Source organism: Sapajus apella, unplaced genomic scaffold, assembly GCF_009761245.1.
Source record: "Sapajus apella isolate SASKATOON/1434 unplaced genomic scaffold, GSC_monkey_1.0 scaffold2, whole genome shotgun sequence".
NCBI classification, from domain to species: Eukaryota; Metazoa; Chordata; class Mammalia; order Primates; family Cebidae; genus Sapajus; species Sapajus apella.
The window spans coordinates 72,032,108-72,059,261 of NW_022436942.1; the positions used below are offsets into that span (position 1 = coordinate 72,032,108).

The 27,154-nt window shown below is 50.6% G+C and overlaps 1 protein-coding gene across 3 annotated transcripts in view; it reads right to left on the minus strand.

Moving 5' to 3' along the window:
- Positions 1-27,154, minus strand: part of RBM19 (RNA binding motif protein 19) — a 143,354-nt gene that overhangs the window by 103,388 nt on the left and 12,812 nt on the right. For all 3 annotated transcript variants that reach the window (XM_032240672.1, XM_032240664.1, XM_032240681.1), the window contains exons 8-17: positions 26,170-26,248; positions 23,727-23,798; positions 22,522-22,725; positions 21,021-21,151; positions 20,072-20,193; positions 19,552-19,648; positions 16,459-16,569; positions 14,222-14,422; positions 11,722-11,851; positions 1,816-1,991 (exon numbers count right to left, since the gene is read on the minus strand). In XM_032240672.1, coding sequence (XP_032096563.1) covers positions 1,816-1,991; positions 11,722-11,851; positions 14,222-14,422; positions 16,459-16,569; positions 19,552-19,648; positions 20,072-20,193; positions 21,021-21,151; positions 22,522-22,725; positions 23,727-23,798; positions 26,170-26,248 — 1,323 coding nt within the window. The remainder of the gene's footprint in view (positions 1-1,815; positions 1,992-11,721; positions 11,852-14,221; positions 14,423-16,458; positions 16,570-19,551; positions 19,649-20,071; positions 20,194-21,020; positions 21,152-22,521; positions 22,726-23,726; positions 23,799-26,169; positions 26,249-27,154) is intronic.

A 27,154-nucleotide genomic window follows, 5' to 3' on the forward strand; every position in this document is an offset into this window, starting at 1 on the left:
CAGGCACCCAATGAACGTTCACCACGTGAGCACTGGGGAAGCCGAGGGGTAGTGGAAAATCTTGGGAAACAAATACCATGAGCAGCAGCTACTTACTGCCTCTTGTGTTTAAAGTGTCAGATGCTTTTACTTGGAATATCTCCTTTATCTTAATCAAATCATCAAAACTGCCATGAGAAGGCTCTATTAACATCCCCATGTTACAGATGAAGAAAATGAGGCACAGAAAGGCTGAAGGACTCACTCAGGATCAAATTAGCAAGGAGCAAAGCTGGGATCCAAGCCCAGGCAGGAGGATGGCTAACCATGGCTCTCCACTCAGGGCGCTGAGACAGGAGCCCTGGGAGCTAGGGGCTTTTCCCCCAGGGCCTCAAGTGGACTGTGTGACCTAAGGGCAGTGAACCGGCCTCTCGGAAGCTCAGTCTCCAACCATGTTACATGAAGAGACTGAACTAGGTCATCTTGGCTATGGCTTGCAGCTCCAGAATTCTTGAATTTGGAGGCTGCTCTTGGGCTGATGTTTGAGTGCCTCTCCCAGGAAACAATGATTCTGGACAGTGACGTTCCCACACCAGACCAACACCAGAAAGAAAAAACTATGTTCCAATCTATCTGACATGTTCAAATCTATCTACGTTTTGGATGCTACTAGCACATGCTGCTGTTTAAAAGCAAAGCAAAACAAAAATGGAACCAGTAAGTAGCCAAAGAGAAGTCTACCTGTGAGTTTCCAATCACTTAATAAGGTGAATCTTGGTTCCTAAACGCTGCTGCTTTAGCCAGGGTATCTCTGCTGCAGGGCTGTTCTTCTAACAGGCAAGGGGATAGTCACATTACAGAGGCTGAGCCAGATGGTGTCGGAGGGGTTCTGACCCTCTGCCTCTCCCCCATTACCACAATGGTCTCCACATCATCGGCCCACAATGTTTCCACCCCTGAGGCTCAGTGGACACTGACTCCTCTCTTGACCCCATGACAGAATTTTAGGGTTCAGAGGGATTTTTAGAAATCAATCAGGTCAATTCTTATGGCCAGCTTCCTTCCCAGAACAAGTTGTGATGGCTATCAGCCTGCTGTTATTCATTAAAACAAAACAAAAAACTAAAAACCCATTGAGTGTTTACTCTGTGCCAAGCCCAGTCTCTAAAAATAAAGGGTCTCCTGAGGGAGGTGCAGCACAGTAGGGGAGCCTGCAGAGCCCACTCCTTCGGAACTGGAGGCCCCGTTCCCCAAGGGCTGGTCCAATTCCTTCCAGAAGCTCCCGGCCCTGACTCAGCACAGCCCTCATTTGGCTTTTACCAACTTTCTATTTGGTGCTCCCTGTCCTTCCATGCCTTGCCCTCTTCCCATAAATGCAAAAATCTCACCCCAGCCTGGAATTCCAGGTCAGGCCCAGACCCTCAGTCACTGATGTGGCTTTTCCATTATTCCCAGCGGGCCGAGAAGATTGTGCTGACATTGACTTTTGGGTAGTTTATATCAGCGAAATAATTTTGGGGGGTTTTCTAAATATATAATCCAAACACTGACTATCGCCTTTATATCCCACAGTCTCCCTAGAGACCCTGGCATGCTTCCAAAGCATACATGGTAGCCCCTCTCAGGTCCCCTGGCCGCCCTTCCTATTACTCTAGTCTTCAGTTGAGCCAACTACTGGACACCCCAGGAGACAGGGTCAGGTAGGTGGTGCTGGTTGTTGCCCAAGTGCATATGAACACACTTCACGTTTAAAGGCAGAATAAATGCAGTGGCCACATTAGCAGACTGGGGTTTCCCATCCCATGCCTCTCCCTCCTGGGCTGAGAAACCACTCACTTCCTTCAGCTTCTCCTCTGTTGTGTCAAAATTGAGATTCTTAATAAACAGAGTACACCCTGGGAGGCTCTCCTCTTCTTCTTCCTCTTCCTCCTCTTCCTCTTCCATCTTTGCTGAAGAATTGTCTGCTTCTTCCTCTGTTGGATTCTTATCTTCTGGGGTTTCACCATTGGACACTAGAACCCCCAACAAAACAAAAACATCAAATCCATGAAATAATGTGTAGCCCACCACAGCCTCAGGGCCAAAGGCAAGGAGCCTACGAGGTAGAGGGGCTCTGCCTCTGTAGGCAGTGTCAGGAAGGGGCACTGTGATCCCCAACTTGTGCTGCGTTTCGGCAACTCCCGAGACAGAGACCAAGTCCTGCCCCCTGATTGTGTTGTAAAGAGAAATAGGGAACACAGCCCCTAAATGGGGCCTTAAACAGGACCAACTCGCACTCATTTAGACTTCAAAATAAATTACCATGTGAACTGTTTTGCTGAACCATGAGCCTAAGCAAAATGTTACGTTTCCTCAAAAAAAAAAAAAAAAAAAAAACCACAGTATTTAGTAAACATTCAAACTGAAATGCAACTTAAAACCGTTCAAAAATTACAGAATGGAGGCTAAACTTAGGAAGAGTCTAAATACCCCTTGAAACTAAAGAATGTTACATGCAATCGAAATCCCCTCATGTGTATTACTTCAGGATGCAGATACACTAAAGGTGTGGTTTTGTCTAAACATATTAAATGCAGAGTTATCCATCACAGGGAAAAACTGAAAATACTCTGTGTTCACAAACAAGGGACCAGGTAAGGTAGAGAACCACCAAAGGCTGGAATAATATGTAGTCATGAAAAATGATGTTTCTGAAGAACGTTGAATGACATACAACAAAGCTCATCATATAAAAATTAGAGAAAAATTAAGATATTAAAAATAAGCATATACTGTAATTTTAGAGAATGTTTAATGTAATTCAAATCACGATCTAAGCTAGGTGTGGTGGCTCACGCCTGTAATCCAGCACTTTGGGAGGCTGAGGTGGGTGGATTACTTGAGATCAGAAGTTCAAGGCTAGCCTGGCCAATATGGTGAAACCCTGTCACTACTAAAAATATAAAAATTAGCCAGGCATGGCGGTGGGCACCTATAATCCCAGTTACTTGGGAGGCTGAGGCACGAGGATTACTTGAACCTGGGAGGCAGAGGTTACAGTGAACTGAGATCATGCCACTGCACTCCAGCCTGGGTGACAGAGCAACACTCCATCTCAAATCAAACAACAACAACAAAAGACTTGTATAGTATTTGTGAGAAAACATACATGTATGGACACATACCCACCCACACACCCCCACACGAAGGAGATGCATAAAGTGCTCCTGGTTTATTTCTGGAGAATGGCATTAGGGATGGTTGTCATTTCAACCTGTCACTGCTAGCACTTGGTACTGCTCCTACTCTGAAGTAACAGCATTTTAGGGAGAGGGAAGAGCAAATGTGATGTGAAGTTGTGAGTTAGCAAGGGGTGTGTGTGTGTGTGTGTGTGTGTGTGTGCGTGTGCGTGCGTGCACGTGCGTGTGTGTGGCTGCAGCTCAGGGAGCTGGAAGCAGGGAGACTAGACCTGCTAGCCTGCAGTGGCACTAAGCATGTGGATTTCATTCTCAGCTGATGGAAGCCTCAGGAAGTCGGAATAGGGCAGTGTCATGATTTTTTGCGAAGTCCTAGGAAGAAATATGTTCCATTTGTTTCAAGCTCCCCAATTTCCCCAAGTTACATGATCAGGATCTGGAGACAAATTCCTCCTCCAAAGACAAAGCTTCTTCTGAAGCTATTCTCACATCCTCCAGGAAGTCAAACTGCCTTAGCAATTCTTCAAAGAAGTTCTCAGGCTGTGCCTTCACACCCCTCACCTTCAATGTTTCCAAGCAGATGACCAGTGACTTCCTTGGAGATTTAAACCCTGCACCCCAGCCTGGCTGAAGCACCTGGAGGTCCCATGGGCGGGCAGGCTGGAACTGATGGAGACAGCCCATTTCTACTCACACCTTCACTTGGATAGTTCAAACTTCTGCATGGTGTAAGGGGGCTTCTTGGGGTTCAGCTCCATCCCACATACTCTTACCACCAAGCACTAAAGATGCCTCTGTCTGTCCTGCCCTTCCTGAAGCTTTCAAGTCTTAATTAAGCTTCAACCACTCATAAAACAACTCTCTCAGGCCCTTACAGAAACAGCTACCATGATAATGCTGTCTCTTTAACATCAGTTGAACCTGCTGCCCTTGTCCCTAGAGTAAGCCCAGAACCAAGACTCAGGCCCCAGGACAAAAAGAAGTCTACACAAAGCCTCCTCCCCCAATCAAGAAACGAACACAGCCCAGCAAGAGAGACTCCATGGCGCGGCCCTTTGTACTCAAAACCCAACTTTCAAACAAAGCTGGAGGAAAAAGTATCACTAATGATGAGAACGAAAGCTATGCAAAGCAGCCAAGACTTCAGGTCTGGACCAGAACGTCCATGGAGATGCAAACCACAAGCATCAGCAGGGAGTAGTATCCCACCCTGCTGGCCCTCCCTGGCATTTGACATCTTGGAGAACAAAGGAGGAAGGAAAGAGCACCGATGAGATCCCCTACCAAACGACAGGCACGTGGCTGGATGCCCTAAGTCCAGTCTCACTCATGACCACGGCAGCCACATCACAGAAAACGGGGGGCCCAAGGAGAGTTCTGGGGCCTGCCACATCTGAACCTGAAATCTCAGGGACCTTCAGGTTGGTGAGACAGGTTCATGGAAGACTAGGAAAAAAAATTATAGAGAAAAGCGCAGTGGGGATGATGGTGACCATGAGGGCTCATGGCCACTTTAAAGGAGCAGCCCCTTCTTGCCATTGGCCAATTGACAGGTATGTCAACCTAGCAAGGCCAGAGTCCAGATCTATTGAGACAAGCAGGAAATCCAGCTTTACAGAGGAAATCCCATGGTTTTTAAATCTTGGCAACTTAATGGCAAGTGGCTTTTGAATAGGCAGTAGTCAGCAAGTACACGGGCCCATCGAAGCCTCGGTGCTCTGCTCCATGCATCCATTCTGCCCCAGACCGCCAGCAAAGATGCCCTTCCCTCTTTCTCCCCCAAGGCCCCAGAACCTAACCAGTGCCCAGCATGGTATTCCAGGAGTTCCAAGTCTCACAAGGGTAACAAGCCGGGGAGCCCAGTAGCCCTCAGCGTGGCTGGAGTTGACTCTACCCTGGTCCGTAAGCGGTGGCTGGTGTGCTGCAAAGGGCATCTTTAAATGCCCAGGCACCTGCCGAGGGAGGTGTGATGTTTGGGTTTAGTAACAGAGCTGAGAACAGGTCCCTTCCCTGGCAGGTCAGCTGCCCTTAGCCCCAGTCCAGGAAGAACAAGAGGGAACTCTGAGGATGGTGAAGACCTATTGTTTGGGTGTGCAATTGGCCTAGCAGGGGGCTCACCTGGCATCTCCAACCTCCCATAAGTCAGCCAGCACATCTTAACCCTCCACATTGGGAGGAGCATCCAGCTTGAAATGAAAGACGTGTTCAAAGGGGTCTGCCTTTCATCCAATAGCATAGGCTCTGGCTGACGCCAGAGATGTCCATTCTTTCCCCGAACCTTGCGTTCATAGCAAGAACCGCCCTCCACCTGAAACTTCACCCTGGATCCTAGAAGAACTAACAATTCAAGAGCATCACAGTCTTAGAAATCTGCTGGAAAAGGAAGCCTGGAAAAGACGAGGAAGGGAGGCCCAGTCCCAGCCCTGCTGTACCCTACCTGCGCGGCCATGGCGAGTGACCTTACCGCTGTCTTGGCACCCTTACCTATAAAACAAAGCTTACTAAAACCACCTCTCCCCAATACCAAAAATACACACCCACAAAAACCCCAGAGTCATACTCATTTGTAGGAAAATTGGTAAACAGAACAGTGACTAAACTCGACTACCTATTTTTAAAAATATGATAATGTAATACTTATGAACAAGAAAGAATGCAAAATCCACATTTAACGTTATTTAAATAAATGAATTTCAAATTAATGTGAGAATATTGTATAAGATGTATTGTATAGGTAGTTTCAAAACCCAGTGAAGCGCAGGTGTATACAGACTGCTGGCAAAGATAATGACCCTTCCTCCTCTCTCTTCGAAAGCCCTGGAGCCCAGCCAGTGCCCAGCGTGGCATTCCAGGAGTCCCAAGTCTTACAAGGGTAACAACCTGGAGCGCCCAGCAGCCCTCAGTATGGCCTCCCTGGGCCACGGGCGATGACTGGTGTGCTTTACTGGGGAAGAGCTGTTGCCTTTGCCAGCAGTCCGCATACAACACCCGTGTTTTGCTGGGCTGTTTGGAAACACAAGTGTCCACTACTTCCTCCATCTGCCAGGCCATGGCTCCATCACCTCTCACCTCACCTGGACAACTGAATAGCCTCCTTGCTGCTGTGCCCTTTGCCCCTGTCCCTGGCTCACCACCTTCCCTGACCTTATCCCTGGCCCTTTTCCCTTCTCTCTTGTCACCTCCATTCCAAACGCACTGGCCTCTTTTCTGGTGGCCGACCCTGCCAAGTCCCTCCCTACCACAGGGCCTTTGCACCTGCCGGCCTCTGCCCATCCTGCTGGTCTGTTGCTTTCCCAGGCCTGGCTTCCTCTCCCTGGCCTCCCCGCAGGGAGGTCGTCCTGTCCCCTCTAGTTCAAGCAGGCTCCAGCCGGGGCCCAGCCACTCGATGTTCCGTTCTCCTGCTTTCCTCTTTCCAGAGCCCTTTCCTGTTCTGGTATCACCATACTGAGCAGTTTGCCCCTCTATCTGTGTTCCCCAGCTCCACAGGGAGCTCGGGGACAGGGCTCAGACTGAAACACAGCGATCATGAGATAGGAGTGGTGGGGTCTTAGGTAAGAACACAGGCCTCGGAGTTGAAGGCTTCGGGTCATATTTCGGCTCTCTCCACACGTGTGACCTTGTGTAAGGCAAGCAAGCAAACTCTCTGTGCTTCCTTCTTTCCATCTAAAAAGGAGCTGGCTATCGTGCTGCCGACTTGCAGGCCGATGACAAGAAAGAATGCAGAGCAGCCTGTGAGACCTGAGCCTGGACTTGCAGTGAGCGCTGGGAAGTCAGTTTCCTTCTTCTTAACATCACCCCTGCGACCCACACTGCCCAGCAGGCCTTGATGAGAGAGAAATCCAGGGGACAATGGTGGAGAGATGAGACAGCCCAGCGCAGGGAGCCCCCAGCCCGACTTCCCCTTCTCCCTGCAGGGTGAGCTGCTGGCTGCAGGCTCCCAGGAAGGCCAGCCAGCGCCAGGCCTCCGAGTCCACAGCCTGGCGCCCCTGCCAGCCAGCTTCTGCTCCCCGAGTCATGAGGCCAGGCTGTGTCCAGAGAGGCGTGGAGACTCCAGGAGCCAAGACCATGAAGCCAAAGGTCATTTTCAAAAGCACTTCTGCTGCTGGCCCCAAGTGGGGAGACAAAAGAAAGACGGGAAAGAAAGAAATAAGGCGTGAAACTCCAACAGATGTCTGCCAACAAAATCACCAGGAACAGAAAAAGAGGGAAGAAGTGAGAAAGGAATCAGGGCTGGGCCCGGGGGTGGAGGAGTCAGGGGGAAGGATCTGAAAGCAAGGTGGGCTGGAGGGGGCTGGGAGAGGCAGGGGGAAATGTGCTTCCATCTGTAGTTAGCACAATCAAATCCAGTCACGCATCGCCACATGGGGCTTTATTATAATCAGGCCGCAGAATTTACTGCGGCCTCCTCCCCTTTCCCGGCTCTCGGCGCTGGAGCTGACAGCAAAGACTGTTATCAGTTGCAAGCAGCTTTTCAGGATCTCCCCCCACTCTGAACCCTTTATCTGGAGGTGAGGGTCTTGGTTGTGGGGAGATAAAACACGCTGTCCCCCTCCCTTGAGACTGGTACAGAGAACAGCAGTGCTTTACAGAAAGGAAAGGGGTAAAATTAAAAAAAGAAAAGCTACGTCCACTCCCCTCCTGCTCTTCTTCCTTGGGAGCCTGAGAAAATCCAGGGCTTCGCGGGCTGGTTGAGCCCCCCGCCAGCCCTCGCTGTCCTCATACAACAGGGGAGTCAGGGATCTGGTGAAGCTTCGGGAATAATGCAAAGAGGGCGGGGGTGGGGGAGGAGCAGGTGACAAGAACAGCACGGGCCAGGAGGGGCTGCGCAAGGGCTGCGTGTGGCGAGAGGGCAGAAGGCGGCCCTGGAGATCAGCTCTGTGGGAATTCACCGATGACACGGGACGCGGCAGGGCCGGGCGCGGTGGCTCAAGCCTGTAATCCCAGCACTTTGGGAGGCCGAGGCGGGTGGATCACGAGGTCAAGAGATCGAGACCATCCTGGTCAACATGGTGAAACCCCGTCTCTACTAAAAATACAAAAAAATTAGCTGGGTATGGTGGCGCATGCCTGTAATCCCAGCGACTCAGGAGGCTGGGGCAGGAGAATTGCCTGAACCCGGGAGGCGGAGGTTGCGGTGAGCCGAGATCGCGCCATTGCACTCCAGCCTGGGTAACAAGAGCGAAACTCCGTCTCAAAAAAAAAAAAAAAAAAAACAACAGAAAAAAACAAAAGAATTAGCACAGACACGCATAACCTCCTGGGCCAAGGGCGGCCAGGCTCTAAGGCCTCCTTGTGTGTCATGGTCAGGCCCTGGAAAGCAGCGCCTCTGGGAGGTAGGGGCTGTTGGGGACACAGTCAACCCTGCAGTATAGACCTAGGAAGTTGGGGGACCTGCGGGCAGGGGATGGGAAAACACTCTGACCAAAGACCACGGCATGCTACCTCCGTGACGTGCCCTGTGCTGTGCTGCAGACATTTCTGTGCCCAGGGCCCATTTCTATTACTACTTGTGACACCTCACCTGTCCCCAACGGCTCTACTGTCCTCCGCGCATCTGTGCGGTATCCATCTTCATCACCCAGCTCAGCTGCTGGCCAGAGCTGGTGCCCATGGTGAGTTAACGTGCCCGGGACATATTTTTCTAAATTGTAATTTATTTTTGAGACATGGCCTCCCTCTGTCACCCAAGCTGGAGTGTAGTGGCGCAATCTTGGCTCACTGCAGCCTCGATCTCCCAGGCTCAAGGGATCCTCCCACCTTAGCCTCCTGAGTAGCTATGACTACAAGGTGTGTAGCACTACGCTCAGCTAATTTTTGTACTTTTTGTAGAAATGGGGTTTTACCATGTTGTCCAGGCTAGTCTTGAACTTTTGGACTTAAGTGATCCTCCTGCCTTGGCCTCCCAAAGTGCGCTGTGACTTATATTGCTCAGTCACCAACCGCAGCAGCAGAACTGGTGCATGCGACATCCCACTACACCCTCAGGGGACCAGGTGGATATCACACCCATTTTACAGATATGGAAACTGAGCCTGGGAGAGGCAGGTGGCCTGCCCAGCCACAGAGGGAGGTGAGAACTAGAGTGGCTGCTTACTAGAAATCTCAGGGCCATTTCCCCAAGGGCTCTAGGCCTCACATGAGGAGGATGCCAAGGGCTTAGAACCATGCCTGGCATGGTGTAACTGCTGCTTTTGCCCTTGGGTTGGCTCACACACACTTCCTAATCACTACCAGTCGCTGGGGCACGTTCCTGGGTGCGGGCATACTGCCGTGAGTAAGGTGAGTGGGCTCTCGGGGTGTAGAGTGGTCATTCCAGGAGCAGCCAGAGAGCAACACCAGGGAAAGGAACTGATTCACGACACAATGCCAGGAAGCGATGAGCATTTGAAATAAAACAAAGGGCCATTTATGGGATGGGGACAAATGAGAGCCGCCACCATGATTCTGATTGATGGTACTACTGTCACCACTGCGTTCTGAGGCTGAGCTAACCACCAAAACCAAATGTTTAGCCCTAACTAAGCTTCTACTATGTGCCAGAGGCTCGGGACACAAAGACAAGTATGACCCGGCCCCATCTTTCCAAGGGACAAAGAGGCCGATTCTCGTGCGCTCCCTCACTCCCTTGAAGCCTGTGGACCGAGCTTCCCTATGCCTGGGCCTCCCGGGGTGCTAGGTACCTGGCTGTGAAGGAGACAGCCCCACTCCCTGCCTTCACAGCTCCAAGTCTGGCTGAGATAGACAGCGAACAAATACAAGTAACAAATAAACAGAATAAACAAATTGTGACGAGTGCTAACGAAAAAAGATAGCAGAGAGGGAGAATCCCCAGGACACAAGGAAATGAAGAGCCTGGTGGAAGCGGTCACCTTGGGAAACACCACGTGTCCCCAGCCTGCCTCCTGCTGCCACCCAAGGTGGCAGGAAGAGGCCTCCGCCGGGTTTGTTTTCAGAGCTGCTCAGTCCTGGCTGATCTCTAAGTTTCAAAGGAGGACGTGCTTTGGTCCAAAAAAACATTACTTAGGCTCAAAGGTAGTAACTGAACGAAAAACCAAGGCAGTTGTGATTGGGGGAGACAGTTAACCTTTCGGGAGGTTTACACCAATCATCATGTCATTAACCATGATAGGGGACGCTTCTGGGTCCTCAAATCACAAAGGGACTGAAGGATTTTGCTTCCTGACTGAAACAGGCCTCCAGACCGGCACTTCCTGAATGCCTGGTGCTGGCTGGGCCAGGCCTGAAGATCCACAATGAAACAAGGAAATGAGAAACTCGGACAAGGCAGGGGGGTTAGGTACAGCAAAGTCTACTTCATTAAAATCTCAGCCTGGGTGCAGTGGCTCACGCCTGTAATCCCAGCACTTTGGGAGGTTGAGATGGGCAGATCACTTGAGGCCAGGAATTCGAGACCAGCCTGGCCAATATGGTGAAACCCCGTCTCTACTGAAAATACAAAAAAAGTTAGCTAGGTGTGGTGGCAGGTGCCTATAATCCCAGCTATTCAGGAAGCTAAGGCAGGAGAGTCATTTGAACCCAGGGGGGCAGAGGTTACAGTGAGCCTAGATCATGCATTCTAGCCTGGGCAACAGAGGCTCTGTCTCAATGTTGCTCCCCAACTATTTTTTTTTTTTAACTGTAAACGTTCTTTAAAAATATATATTTATGAGAACAAAGGAGAGAGTAGCTGAGGACTTACTGTTTTTTTTTTTTTTTTTTTTTTAAACATTCTTATTTTAATAAACAGCTGGTTGCTGTGTTGTGGGTGTGTATGGGTTATAACTTACGAGGAAAATATTGACGTCTGATCAGAATGACTTCCATGATCCTGTTCAAAACGAGTCTAAAGATCTTGGCTTCTAAGATGTGGTCATGGTCCTCAGACTATGAGGTCATCGATGGGGGGGGTGGCTACACTGCCCACTGTGGCCATCTAGGAATGTGTGGGGTGTTCCAGGTTGTCATAAGGACTGGGGGCACCCATGACACTCAGAGGCACAGGTCAGGGATGTGAAATGCCTTGTGATTTGCAAAGCAGTCCTGACAAGACAGTACTGCCCAGTCCCAAAGGCCAATGATACCCATTTCCCCAGCTAGGAAGCATTAGCTAACGGGTGGGGGCTGCCTTCTCTGGCCCCCAGGGGCCACAGCTGTCCCTTCCTTTCCTGACTTTGCAGTCACAAACATCAGAGGGTACTGCCACTCCAAAGGCATGAGAATAGGTATCTCCCATACCAGCCACCCTCCCCCATGAGCCAATCTGGTCCACCTTTGAAACAGGAAGGTTGTTTACACTTGCTCTGCTTCGAATCCCTGTTAACAGATCATAATTTTTTTTTTCCCAGACAAGCTTTATTTGACAAACTAAAAGCATGTTGTATTCATAATTTTGACACTGTTTTTTCAAGGAGATGCTCATCAAATTTGAGTCTGAGCCCCACTGGTCTCCAGCATGAACAAAGACCTTTAAACCAGAGGCTCAATGAGAAACTTCCCGCGGCCCCTCACCCTCTCCTTGCCCTCGACTGTTATCCCAAGGCATCCTGGTCTCAGACTCAGCTCTTACCGGTTTCTGGCTCTGCTTGATCCTTTTCCGTGGGTTCCGGAGGTGCATCTTGGGGCTCTTTCTTCTGTGGGGCTGTGCTGGAGAAGACGCCGACCGGAGCCCATTCCAGATACAGAGGGACGTGGTGGAACTGCAGAGACAAGAGTGATGGCCCTGTGGGTCCTCATTACAACACACTGCTAGGGAGGGACTCAGTCCCATGCAGATCATAGCCCAAGGGTCACAGGGAATGGGGAACTCACCCAAGAATGGAGCCAGAAGGAGCCCAGCCCCAAGCCCCACTATTGTCTACTCCCCGAGGACAATACTTGGCCCCCGTAATGCATCTCAGGGTGCAGGAGAGAGGCTTGTCTCTGATGCCACCAGACATATAGCAGTTCCAAGGCCACTTTTGTGTTTTACCAATCAGAGTAGGAAACAGGGAGTGGGGTGAGACCATGTCATTGGTAAAGTGTAACTCTCCAGGAGGAGGTGTTAAATGCCCATTAAGAGGACATGCTTTCTATGTGCGTATATCTACGGGCAATGCACGTATACATGTGTGCGTGTGTGTGCGTGCATGCAGATGGTATTTTTTTAAAAGGCTAGCTGGGCATGGTGGTGACACACACCTGAAGCCCTGGCTACTTGGGAGCTGAGGTGGGAGGATCCCTTGAGCCCAGGAGTTTAAGGCTCCAGTGAGCTAGCAGTCTGCCACTGCACTCCAGGGAAACCCTTTTTTTTCATGTGTCCTCTTAAAGAAAAGTGGGGTGGGGGGGTGATTAACAAGACACTGACACCTGCCTCATTAGGCGGCCACTAGCGGGCTGCAGGACAGGGGTGAGAGTGACACTTGTCAATAAATGCCCTTTTTGAATCTTTTCAAATTTCATACTACATGAAAGCCTTGCAAATTAGTTACGTTTCAGAAAAAAAAAAATACATGCTTGAGAGGGAAACAGACTGGAGTGCCAACAGTGTGCTGCATTACTTAGCTGTGTGGCCTTGGGTCAGGGCGCCTCTCTGGGCATCAGTTTCCATATATGCAAAATGAAGGTGGCAGTCTTGTTGGTGAAATAGACACTGCCCCAAACAGGAGGCCTCACTGAGCCAGTGCTCTCGAACTGTGGCTCACACAGAGAGCCTTTGGTGATGGGCACATTCAAGGAAAAAAGGATGGTGTCACATTCCCAAGGCCACCCACAGCTCATTCATGGGGCCCCACCTAGATAACTTTTCTTATGGGTCAGGCACAGACTGACTTCCTGAGAGCTTCGTGGCCAGAGTCCCAAGCTAAGGACTACTAATGGGGTTGGAGTGGCAGAGAATAAGAAATCATTTCCTCACCAGCAAAGTGGGGACATGAATACCTATCTCTAAGAACTGCTGTGGGAGACCAAGGTCTGTAAAGTGCTAAAGTGCCTTATGAACAGAAATACTTACAGTGGCCCTGCAAAGGTATGTCTGTATCTTGAATCTCTAGAACCCTTGGTGAATGCGACCTTATTTGGAAAAAGGATCTTTGCAAATTTCATTAAGTGAAAGATTTTGAGATGAGATCATCTTGCATTATCCAGGCATGCCCTAAACCCAATGACAAGTGTCCTTAAAAGAGAAATACAAAGGAAAAGTGAGAGAAGAGGGAAAGCCACGTGAGGATGAAGGGAGACACTGGAGTGACACAGCCATGAGTCAAGGGATGCCTGGAGCCACCAGCAGCTGGAAGAGATACAGATCAGACTCCAGAGGAAGCACAGCCCCGGTGACACCTTGATTTCACACTGTGGCCTCCAGAACTGTGGGACGATACATTTCTGTTGTTTCAAGCCAACAAGCTTGTGAAAATTTGTTATGACAGCCACAACCAGCAAACTAATACACGACTGTTGGTTTTTTTCCAAAACCAAGAACCAGGAGACAGCCCCACCTACAGAATTGACTTTCATTCATCTCACTGTAGCTTTAAGATAGTTAAAGCATTCAAGAATGCTCATTCTCGGGCCACAAAGGGAGACCTCGGTCTCTACAAAAAACTAAAAAAATTAGCCTGGCGTGCTGGTGCACGCCTGTAGTCTCAGCCACACGGGAGGCTGAGGTGGAAGGACTGCTTGAGTCCCGGAGTTTAAGGCTGCTGTGAACCAAGATGGCGCCACTGCACTGTAGTCTGGGTGACAGACACAGACCCTGTCTTGTAAATAAAGCACATTTTAAAAAAAAGAATTGAAAAGAATTAGGATCTTAATCCAAATTAGCATGAGTAAAGAAAGCCAAACAAAAGCTAGAGTCAGGCAAGGAACCAAGGCATTCTTTCTAGAGGACGGCAGAACCTCCCTCTCCCATTCTGCCCATCCGGACAGGTTTTCAGGTGGTAGGGATGACATTCACCCGTGATAGAGATGGGTGGTTTAGGGTGAGCTCCCACGTGCTACATCTGTGAATCTGTAGCCCACTGCACCCTCTCCCTTGAAGCAGCCCTCTTTGGGCCTTCTCCAGATCAACTCCGGGTCTCCAGCAGCCCTACCTTGGAATAGGCCAGATGCCTGAAGGCCTTGCGGGCCTCCAGGGGCTCCAGGAACTCTACGATGGCGGTGATTCCACCCTCTGGCAGCAGCACGCGGCCCAGGCTGCCAAAACGGCCAAAGGTCTCCTGCAGCTCGGCTGCCAGGGTGCCTGCCGGGAGGTTCTTGACCAGAATCACCGTCTTGCTTCGCTCTGCTGCAGCCTGCAGAGAGGAAATGCACACACGTGGGACCACAGGATGGAGGGTCCTCAGCTGACACCAGCAGTGATCGTGGGGGGGTCCAGACGAGGTTCTCCATTTGGAACCTCAGCAACCGGGCACTTAGGAGGCGGACCCAGGAGGAACCACCCTCTCTGGCATGATGCTTGCTGCATGGCTGAGAGGCAGCTCTGCAGAGGGGGTGAGGCCTGGGGCTCTGAAACTGGATCTTCTGGGTCAAATCCCCGCCCCTCCACTTCTGAGCAGGGCCACACCTTCCAAGGCTTCCAATGGCTGAGGTCTGCATCTCAGTACCAAGGCTTCCCTCCCTGTAACTGCAGGCTGCCCACCTGCTACCACGTGCAGCCAGCAGGACGTGCCCGGAGTTAATGGCTCTGGGAGCAGCCCGTGGCTCTCGAGTTGCTGCACCCCTTGTCCTTGGGTGGGCTGAGACAGAGGTGTGCGCTCTGCAGGTTTCCCCCTAGGCAGAGCTCCAGGCACCCACAGGGCGCCCACTACAGCAGCACACACGCCCCAGTCTCCTTGCCTTCCCCGCATCCCATTCTCACCAGGGTTTTCTGCACTGCCCCCTAAAATTGTTTGCCCTTGAATCCTTGTCTCAGACTCTACACTTCTGGGAGAACCCAAACTAAGAAACTAGCTATTCAGCCTCGGGAAATGCACTTAACTGCGCCTCAGCTCCCACAGTGGCAGCAAGGACGTAGCATCTATTTCACAGGATAGCTCCAGGAAAAGGTTTCATTAAATGGGTTAGTAAAAGTACATGTAATATGAGCACTCTGAAAACGCTAGCAATAATTTTATTAAAAAATAATGTTGGAGGCGGATAAAAGAGCCAAGAAAATATAATGGAAAAGTCTACGCACATGGCCCATCTGGGAATAGGTCTTAGCTCAGCTGCTAATTTAACCTGAGGCCTTGGGTCAATTACTTTGTTTCTGTAGGCTTCAGTTTCCTCATCTGCAGAACGGGCTAACACTGACACCGTCTTACAGAGGCCACACAGGGTTGCTATGAGGACTGCCTGAGGTCAGGGGAGTGAAACTGTCTGCAGGTGGGAAAAAGCCGGCACCAGTGCTCAGACCGCAGTGCTCCAGACAGAGACAGGCTGGGGCAAGAAGGCCTGTGTCCAAATTCAGCTCCACCACGACGAGGTGTGAAGTGACTTCACCCCTCTGTGACTGTGGCTTCTTCTGCAGCGTGGAAGCACAGTAGAACTGCTTTCACAGGGTTGCCATGTGAATGAAGTGAGCTAATTAAACATGTCAACTTAGAAGAGTGCTTTGGTAAGTCTTAATAAATGTTAGCTATTAGTATATTTATTTCATCCATCCATCCATCCACCCACCCACCCATCCCCCACCCCCATACCATCAATATTCATCTACCATCTATCCATCCACCCATCCTCCTCATCCATCTTGAGGTAAAAACTTAAGTCCTGGGAAGGCTGTTGAAAGAGCTGTTTGGGGAGTAAAAGCCCCAGGTTTTGTGCGGGCTCCTCCCACATATAGGCTGTTTGACCTTGTAAGTTACCTCCCCGCTCTCTGAGCCTCGGTATCCCAGATTGTAAAATGAAGGAGCGGATGTCTTGTGGGCTCATGGTGTGAGAGGCCCTCTAACCTTCCGTCATCCATAAATCTAAGACCTGATACTTGGTGGAGAACAGGTACCCGGAGGTGCTGGACTCTTCTCTGCTAGGTTCAAGAAGGGTCAAAGTCCCCCAACAGACCACAGATGCTCTGGGAAGACACTGCGTATGGCAGTAAGATGGGGGTCCCGGCCTGTGTGGAGGAACTGTGGGGTTAGAGGCAGACCTCCTGTACATGGCTGTGGACAGACAGAATCAGGGTCAGACAGGCCACTTGTCTGAGCCCATGTAACATTTCTTTCAGAGACAATTTAGAAATTAGTAATAGTCCTTAGAAGGCCAGATCCTTGAATCCACCTGCGTCTCCCTGGAAAGGCCATTCCTGGCTCTCTAGTGGCTGCTGGCTGGCGCTGCCGAGAGCACCTACCTGGCTGAAGGAATCCAGGCTGACCCCGTTGTCTATGAGGAAGCGCCGCACTTCCTGGACAAGCTGAGTCTCCCCCAGAGCCACACGTACGGCCACGCTGCCCTTGGTCTCCTGTGGGAGAGGAAAGGAAGAGCCCCAGTTGGCTGTCCAGCAGGTGACATGTTGGCCCTCCCCTTTCCCAACAGCCTGAGGAGGCAGCAGGGTTAGAAACGGATCCAAGGATGCTGCTCACCTTCCAACATCGATCAGATGCCCCCAAAGGCTCTGTGCTTTTTCTTTTTTTTTTTTTTAAAGACAGAGTCTCACTCTGTTGCATATGTCCTCCAGGCTGGTGTGATCATGGATCACTGCAGCCTCAATCTCCCAGACTCGAGCAAACTTCACACTTCAGTCTCCTGAGTAGGTGGGACCACAGGCATGTGCCACCACACTCAGCTCATTTTTATATTTTTTGTAGAGATGGGGTTTCACCATATTACCCAGGCTGGTCTTGAACTTCTGGGCTTAAGCGATCCACCTGCCTCAGCTTCCCAAAGTGCCAAGATTACAAGTGTGAGCCACTGCGCCTAGCCGCCCAATGGCTCTGGCTTCCCAGATCTCTCAGAGCAGATCTGGGACCCCAGGGTTCCCTTTCCTGCACTCCCCTCCCCTCGTCATATGGGTCTTTGCTGACACTCCCATGCTGAGCTCGTCCCGCTCCGGGGCTCCGGCAGTTGCTGGCTTTGGCCTCCATGGTTCTTACCCCACACTCCCTTGCTCTATTCAGTTTCAGCTTAAGCGTCACTTGCTGACCAGCACATCCTCGCAGTGACAGCCTATCCCTCCCTTGGCTTTTCGGTTCTCTGCCATCGCCAGGCCTGCCGCACTGTACCTCTGCTAATGTGTCAGTGTCTGTTCCCTCACCAGAAGGCACCACAAGACCCTCGCCACTCCTGTTTGGGGGCCTGCTGTGTTCCCAGAGCTCAGAGCACTTGTGGGATCTGAAGCGGCTGCAGTCCCCCAGCTGGCCTGGGTCTAGAGCTGTGCTGTCCAACCCAGTGTCACAAGCCCCTCAGAGCCACTCAGTATTTGAAATGCAACGCGACACATCTAAAGCACTCTCGGTGTAAAACACACACGAAATTCTGTGAGAAAAAAAGACTAAAATAGCTTGTAACTTTTTTTAAACATTATATATATATATAGTGAAATAATATTTTAGATATACCAAGTTAAATGAAATATATTATTAATTTTGCCTGTTTCATTTAGCCTTTTAAACATGTGGCCACTAGACCATTTCCAGCTACACATGTGGCTCGCACTCCCTAATGGACAGCAGTGACCTTCAGTGCCTGGGGAGAAGGGGCGGGCAGCAGTGGGCAAGGAGCTTATGAGCCAAATCCACTGATGTCCTTTGTTAATTTGATGAAAACCACTCCCAGGTTTACCTGGGAAGAACTCAGCTGCCTCTGACTCCAGATGCATGTTTTGTTTTTTTTTTCTTTTTTGTGACAGAGTCTTGCTGGAGTGTGGTGGTGTGATCTAGGTTCATTGGAGCCTCCGCCTTCTGGGTTCAGGCAATTTTCCTGCCTCAGCCTCCTGAGTAGCTGGGATTACAGGCATGTGCTACCACACCAGGCTAATTTTTGTATTTTTAGTAGAGATGGGGTTTCTCCATGTTGGCCAAGGTGGTCTTGAACTCCTGACCTCAAGTGATCTGCCTGCCTCAGCCTTCCAAGTGCTGGGATTATAGGTATGAGCCACCACGCCTGGCCCAGATGCATCCATTTTAAAAGAGGGTATGAAGATACAAAATATACAAAGAACAGGGTATTTTCGGGCTTTATGCAAAGTACCTTAGACAAAGTATCCTTTGTACTTTATACATACAAAATATGTTTTATATGAATCCTGCCTGTAATCCCAACACTTTGGGAGGCCAAAGTGAGATGATCACTTGAACCTAGAAGTGAGACCCCCATCCCTGCAAAAATAAAAATAAATTAGGCATGACGGCATACATCTGTAGTCCTAGCCACTTAGGAGGGTGAGGTGGGAGGACTGCTTGAGCCAAGAATTTGGGAGGCTGTAGTAAGCTATCATTATGTCACTGTACTCTAGCGTGGGTGACAGAGCAACTCTGTCTCCAAAAACAACAATAACAACAAATATATGTGTATGTATATCTATAGACCTACTTGAATATACCTTTTAAAAAGTATCCTTTTGTAGAAGGCACAAAGCACATACAGGATACAGAGTAAATGATATACAGAAGAGCAGATACGTCAGCGGCATAAGTCTAGAGACCTAATAGCAGTGTACAACATTAGCACCAGAGGTAACACTGGAGATTTCTGCTTTTAGCAAAGTGGATTTTAGGTGTTTTTGCCACACACACAGAAAGGCAAGTGTCAGATGATGGAAATGGCGATTTTCTGGCCTCTGGTAAGCATATCACCATCACTATGTCTATCAAAACATCACGCTGATTTTTAAAGCTACGCGATGTGGAGGAGCTGGATGGCTGGAAGAGTCCGAAGGAATAAGCTAGACTTGGGAGAGGAGGAGGAACGGAATCCATGACCCTTGCCCTGGCTTCAGAGACCTGGGGGGTGGAAATCGTGAGACGCAGCTCAGAGCCAAGGCACTGGAGCTGGCCAGACCTGGTGTCCTACCACCTCCACCTCTTTACAAGTCTGTGACCTTGGATAAGTCACCGTGTCCTTGGCCTTGGTTTCTTCATCTGGACAATGGGGATATAAGAACAAGAACCCCTACTTCACAAGGCCACTGTGAGGAGCATCACGCACTAATGCTTGTGGCACAGCGGGGGGGCTCAGGAATGTCACTCATTGACATTACTGTCAATCACATTCTCTGGGGTGGCTCCATACAGCAGCATGAGAAGCCAGAGCAGGAGCCCGGCTGGGGGTGTTTCCAACGGCAGGGCTGGAGAGCACCTTCCACTCCAGAGGTCTCTGGGAAGGCCCAAGAGGAGAGCCCCAGGGACCCCAGCCTCACAGCCAACAGCAGCATAACATGCCTCCTGCTCTTTCTCCCCTTCAGTTTGGCCCGGATCCCAGAGAGGACTGGTCGGCCTTTACTCACGTGGTCAAAAACTTGACTCTTGGTGGCGCTGTACTTCTGTGCGATGGCATCGGCCACGGCATTCGGCCCCATGAATAACGTGTTCCAGTTGTGAGAGCTGAGAGGCAGAGGCAGAACAAGGAGATCAGACTAAATGAGGGGAACTCGCTCTCAAACACGAAACCTGTTAAGAAATGGGCTCCTAGGCCTGTCTACATTCCCCGATTTCCCTACCATGGGCTACGTATACAGGGCCTGAAGAAGAGAGGGATGACGGCAGGGACCACCCCTAACATTAGCCCAGCGCTTCATCTGTGTCAGGAACTAAGCACTTCACATACATTCACTCACTTAAGCCTTACAGCACCACAAAAGTAAGGCACTACTGTTAATCTCCCATTTTACAGATGAGAACACTGAAGACTGGTAAGGTATGAACCAAACCTATCAGGAGTCAGAAGACCCAGGAGGCTTAGAAATGGCAAGGTGAAGGTGGCAGAGGATTGGGTTGGGGCTCGGTGGCTTCAGGGGCACTGAGGACCTGGCGCTGTTGGCTTTGTCCTGGGCCTCCTTCTTCTTCTTGTAGGATGACGATCCCAGGGCACTGGCATCTTCGCTGGTTTCCTTCTTGATGGTAGACGGTAGCACATGGAGCATTCTGCCCTGGATGGGGATGACGGGAAGGGAGTAAACAGCAGTCCTGCCTGCCAGCCCTGCTTCCTGCCAGAGGATGTTGGCGTCTGCCACGAGCAAGCTGGTCAGTACTAAAACTGTGACCAGAGGGTGGGAGGTCAGGTAGAACGAGGCAACTCTCTTCCCACCCGACAGGTACCCCATGTTGTGAGGGGGCCATCTGACACAGCTACACACATGAATCTTTGATCAGTTTATAACCCGCACCTGCAGCCCTCTCCCTGCCCCGCCACCCTGCATCGCCCCGTTCCTGCACAGGTGAGTGAGAATGTGAGCTCGATGCTGGCACAGCCAGGTCTGGCCTGATGACCACAGGAAGGTCAAGAAATCATGAATGAATGAGAAAAGGAAAAGGGTGATGGTGAGGTAGCCTGAGGCTTAGGGATGGATGCTACGTATATTACTTGGTAAAACTGAGAAAAGTTTCTTATATTCCACTGTGGCCATTTTAATATGCCCCTATCAAAAAATTCCTTTCTTCTTACTCCTCTTCCAAGGTGGTATCTATAGAGATGAAGAGCAAATTCATCCGTTCAAGGAATATTTTTTCAGTGCCTGCTCTGTGCCAGACACAGGTGTAGGTGCCACAAATCAGTGACAAGAACAGATCAGACCCCACCCTCATGTGACTTCTGACCTTCTAGTGGCTTGTGTGAGGCAGTGACTTAGCATGCCACTGCACGTCTTCTTAGCCTCACAAAGGGGACGCCCGTGTCTACATACACAGACACACACACACAGCCTTTCCCTACCACGTGAGCCCTGCAGCCTCCTGGCCAGCCCAGGAGGGGCCTCACCTGGAATACCTGCCCGTCCACCTCCGAGTAGGCCTTCACGGCGTGCTCAGGGAACATGAAGGTGACGAATGCAAAACCCTTGGGTTTCTTGGTCAGGCTGTCGATGGGGTAGTGGAGCTCAGACAGGGGACCTGAGGACAGGAGAAGTGTTGGTCTCTGGTGGGCTGGGGGCACTTGGCCCCAGGGAAGAATGTGGTGAGCACCAGCTGTGCGCCAACCACACAGGTCACAGGTGTCATTTCCAGTCCCCTCCGTGTGTCTATCCTAAGAGCAACAATACCTGGGCTGGAGCTCAGCACCACCACCTACCACATGTGCAGCCTGCCTTGGGCAAATGGGCCTCCTCATGCCTCAGTCTTTTCATCTGTAAAACGGCACAACAGTACCTAGCGCACAGGCAGCTACACAGGTTAGATGCGTTAATGCAAGCATAGTGCACGAAATGGTGCCTGCTACAGTCAGTGCCAAAGAAGTGTCTTCCGTGATGACATTAGCATCATGCTCCGATTAAAGCACGCCCTTTCCACATGGGTTTCCACTCTGAACACCAGCGTCTGACCACGTCCCCTCTCTGGGTCTTTCCTTCCCAAATGGACATTTGCAGTGTACCGATGAATGCTTCTCCCACTCAGCCCAGCCACGCGGTGTAAGCCAGGACGCCAGCTGGTGTGGAGGGATTTGGTGAGCAGAATGGTGAATGGAGCAGACGGTTCCACTGGGGGCAGGCCCCAGGCTTGGAGGTCAGCCCTTTTGCTGATGGCAGGCCCCACTCAGGGCATCCTTGTCCTGACAACGGGACCCACATCAGGTGTCCAACCTACACCTCTGATCCCGCATCCTACAGCTGGCCTCTGCATAGACACAGGGAGACACTATGGGGATCTCAAAGGTGTCAAGGCCTCCCCTCACCCTGAACCCTCCCTTTCTGCCCTTCAACAATGCTAACTCTACAAACACACACAGCCTGTCGTGGCCAAGCTGGACTACGGGCCTTCAATCCCATGGCCTGACAAATAACAGCAACACCACCACTAATCTGGACATTATCAAATCTATCTGGTGCTCAGCTTGGATAAGAAGACTTTACAGAATTAGGGGTTGAGCTATGGAGGAATACCATATAGGTATATTCGTCAGGCACAACTTGTAGTTTCTCAATTCCAATACTGAGTGGCAAGAGTTTGGACAGCAAGGGACTACCTCAAAAAAGCCATCCAAATCGCTCCAATTCTGAATTTGGAGAAGTTACAGAGTTCAGACAGCAAAAGATGCCAGTGATGCTATTAATACCTTTTACTTCCTGCCCTGCAAATCCCTGCATTCATCATGTCATTGAACCCACACAGCAGCTCAGGGGTAGTTGGTCCCATTTTACAGATGAGAAAACTGAGGCAAGAGATGTGGTGTTGTGTGCACACTGAGACTCGAACCCAGGAGGTCAGAGTCTGAACCCGGCTCTCATAGCCACTGGGTACCCACAGCCCCAAGGCCACGCCCCTACCGTATTTGGAGAAGAGCTTCTCCAGGTCCTCCTCGGTGCTGGTGTAGGGCAGGTTCCGTACAAAGAGCCTTCCGGACTCAGCCAGGTCCTCCTCCTCTTCGTTCTCCCCGAGTATCCGGCCTTGCCAGGATTTGGCGCTATTCTTTGGTGAACCCTTGGTGGTGGGGACGTTCTTCTCCCTGAACACCTCAATGTAGCGCCCACCTGCAATGAGGAGGAGTCAGGGCTCCGGGTGAAGCCTGGAACTTGCCAGAGACTCCTTGCTGGTGACTCCAAACTCTTCACTGCTGCCTTCCAGACAACACGATCAAGGTGGCAGATGACAGCGCCCAACACCTGCCCTATCACCTGGGCATAGGCCAACACCAGGTCTGAACCCAAAATTCACTCACTCTGCCAGTTCCACTTCAGCCCTGCAGGGAGCCTGCCTGGGTTATCCCAAACCACAGTAATGCATTCTCTAAAGTCTGGAGTGTACTCTCTGGCACTGCTTGCTGTTCTGCCTTGGGAAAGGTCTTAGGTGACGGCCCAGCCCTGGGTACCTACCTGCTGATGATCTGTTGGCACGCACAGTCCCTGTGCCCGATTAGGGCACTATTGTCACTGTATCCTACACAGGCACTATTAGCTGCTCAATAAATACCCGCCTCTTGACTTGCTAACAAGATTCCCAAGGCTCCCCATCTTCTCTAACACAACTCATGCCTTCACTGGGAGGTGATACCTGGATTCAAATCACTTGTCTTGGCCAGAGATTGGTCAAAGATTGCACCCCTGGGTATTACTCAGAAGACCTCCCAATTCTAGGGAATTTGCGCATGCTGTTCCCTCTACTGAACGTCCTGCGCGTAAAACCAGAGCCTGCTTCCTCAACTGCAGACTTGTGTTCCAATGTCGCCCCTCAGTGAGGCCAAAGGAGACAGCCAAGCTTTCTCCAATCCCTGCCTTCCCCAGGACCCGTGCCTGCTCGGTGTTTTCCTGTAGCATAAATCACACATTTAATCACCTGTCTCTCCCTGCTAAGTCAGTTTACTCTGTCAGCTCCAGAGGGGCAGGGATCTAGGTATGTTTGCTCCCCGCCGTGTCCCCAGTGTCTAGAACAGTGCCTGCTGAGAGTCAGCACTCAAGGAGAACGTGGAAAGGAAAGGAAGGAATGAAGACGGGCCCCGCAGCACAGGGCTGGCTCGTGGCCAGGGCCTCCTTACCCATGTACTCCCGGTTGCATTTCAGCGCTTTCTTCACTTCCTCTTCGTTGCTGAAATCCACAAAGATGTACCCTGACAGAGGACAATGACAGAGCTAAAATCTGAAGGCCTCACAGACACTTACGGGGGTCCCCAGAGGAACACGATACTGTGCTAGGAGCAGAAAGTGAGGGAGAAACCTCTATCTTGGCCAAATCTCCAAAATACAAAGGATCTCCCTCTCTCTCCCACTCACAGCCACATTTCCCTTTGTAGGGAGCATCCAGACCCCAGCCCGGTGTTGTGGATGAGGATGCTGAACACTAGGAGTCGGAGAACAGGGGGCCTTTCTGTCTCCCTCCAAGCCTCACCCCACCCCTGACTGGCACCTGTTCCATGCCATTCTCTGGAGAAGGGCCCATGACTGCAGCATGAGGCCCCGTCTAGGCACTGGAAGCACCATCTCTACGCCCACTCTGCTCCTGGGTGCCTGAGGCCTTGACTTGCACAAAAATAAGCGAATGGGGAGTCTTTCCTATAGGACAAGAGGCTCCGCTTCCTCACCTCACTGGGCCTCAATGCTGTGAGGCAACAAGGTGAGGACCGTTCCTCTGTTTTTCTAGAGCAGTAAAGAAATACTCCCAGGGGCACACAGCTACTAGCTGGCAATGTCTAGTATTTGGTCCAAAGCCCTGGGATTTTCTGCCTTTCATCACAAGGCTGTTTAGACTCTTTCTGTGACTCCTCTGTGCCCTCCCTTCCTATATCCAGGCACCTCATCCATCCATAAACGTCTTGCATCCTCCTCTGTGCCCTCCTTTCCTATATCCAGGCACCTCATCCATCCATAAACATCTTGCATCCTTCCACCTCCTCCTCTCCATGGCCACACCCTGGGCCCGCTGACCACTGATCCTCCCTTAAAGGATGGCAAATGCCCAGCTTCAGGACCCGTTCTTCACCAGCCAGGGACCATCCTAAATCTGATCACTGCTCCCCGGCCCGTCCCGCTCTAAGCTCCTGGGGTCCCCTGCATCCAGACTGAAGCCCACAATCTTTTTTTTTTTTGAGATTGGGTCTTGCTATGTTGTCCAGGCTGGACTTGAACTCCTAGGCTCAAGTAATCCTCCCACTTCAGCCTTCTGAGTAGCTGGGACTCACACAATCTTCAATGAAGCTCCTAAGCTTAAGGGGCCTGGCCTGCCTCCTCCCCAGCTCTCCTGCAGGGGACATTCTGCTGCTTTTCAACATTTCATGCTTGGATGCCAGCTCTCCCCAACTCCGGGGCCTCCAATATGGTTTTCTCTCAGCCCTGACAACTCAGATATGCTTCTTGTTCCCTCTGGTCCCTGAAGTGTCATAAAAGCAAGGGTAATACCGCCGCCACCACCACCAGCATGAATATTAACAGCAGCTTTCACGAAGTGTGCAACAGGGGCTTAGCACTGCTCTAAATGCTGTACATGAGGCCATTCATGCAACTTGGCAAGACAGATTTACGTAACTGCAGCGAAAAAAAAAAACCGAGGCTAAGTCCCTTGTCCAAGGTCTTAGGGCTCCTACCTGAGATACCTGGACAGGGCCCTTTACCCTGACTTCACCCTGCCCCGTAATCAGTCTGCAAGGAGAGGGATGGTCGGCTGAATGGATCAGCCGGGTAAGTGGAGCTTTTGTGGTAAGAGAGAGTTGGAGAAGAAATGCAGAAACAGGACAGTGATGAGACCACTCCTCAAGCACACCTGCTTCCCCAGATCTCAGCCGAGGTAGCTCTCAACTGCTCTGCCCAGGCCAGTGTCTTCTTGCCAAAGACAGAGTACACAGCCAGCGGCTTCCAGCCTCCCCACGGCCAGGGGGCCTCAGTGTGCTTCTCTGAGAAGCAGCACATCTGCTGCTGCATCTCCCGTAGTCTCTGAGGCTGGCCAGCAAGGAGGAGTAAGCATGGGCAGGTGCCTACCTTCCTGAGCTCGTGCCCACCTTCCCGAGCTCTGACACTGCCTACCGGACACACTGCTCACTTCAGGGAAGCCAAAACCCAGGGCTCTGAAGCCAAGGGAGGTGGCTGGTTGCCCGGAGTGCAAACCTGCAAGGAGGGTGGCCCAGGGCACTACCACACATGCTCAGCAGATCAGAGCCCTGCCCACCAGCAGAGTTGCCTGTGGACTTTGCCCAGCAAACCCCAGGAACAGCTGGCATTTGTTTCAGTGCACTGGGTGAGCCCACCGGGATAGGTGAAGGCTAAGATGAGGAGGGGAAAGATGAGAAACCGGTGAAACCTCCGTCCCTGAACACCAGGCCACCAAAGGCTGCGGCAAGAGATGCAGCCTTGACCTGACCACATCCATAGAACTGAGGACCACAAACAGGAAGAAACACGGGTGCCCTTCAAACTTCTTCCTTATTGTACCCCAACCTTCCATCTTCACTGTCTGCCCCCTTTCCCGCCCAGAAACATCCCAGATCGTACCTGTTTTATTCCCATGAGCGTTTCTCACAATTCGAATGGCCACTGGTTTCAAGGGTGCCAGGAATTCCATAACATTCTTCTGTAACAAGAAGAAAAGGTTTTTTCTCTTTATCAACTAAATAATAAAAGTACAACCCAATGAAAAGACATGGGGCAAATTTCTGAATCAGAAAGGATTACAAAGTGTTTCATTCTTTAGTTTTTCTCTTTCCTTAGACATAACTCTCCTCCATCATTAAAACTACCTTGGAAAAAATTTTGAAAAAAAACTGAAGAAATGAGAATAATATAAATATAAAATAGCAATGTCTCTACCAGCAGTAAAAGAGCAATGTCACTATCAGCATTTTAAGACATGGTTTCCCCTCTAGATAATTTTATATACTTGGGATTAAATCTGGCCTTTTTCACTTCTCATGAAGCTTGGGTATTTGGTTTTTGTGTATTAGTTTTGCAAGTAGCCACCTAGTGGTTTTTGTCTTATTAATTAAAGCAAGTGATTTTCTGAATGGTTGGTACTGAAAAAATTCTGACAAAATTACAAGACAACTCAGGGAGTTTAATGAAACCTAAATGCTTGCTACTTTGAAGTTTGATAAGTTGCATTTCAGAAATTTATAAACATATAGAGTAACAGAACAGATAAAGACTTCAAGAGAAAAAAGAGCAAAAGAGACGATTGGGCACGTTTTTTTGGGAGGCGGCGGGGGAAGAAGTCTCGCTCTGTCGCCCAGGCTGGAGAGCAGTGGCACGATCTCAGCTCACTGCAACCTCCACCTCCCGGTTTCAAGCGATTCTCCTGCCTCAGCCTCCTGAGTAGCTGGGACTATAGGCGTGTGCCACCATGCCCAGCTATGTTTTCTGTATTTTTAGTAGAGATAGGGTTTCACCATGTTAGCCAGGATGGTCTCGATCTCCTGACCCTGTGATCTGCCTGCCTTGGCCTCCCAAACTGCTGAGATGACAGGCGCGAGCCACCTAAAAG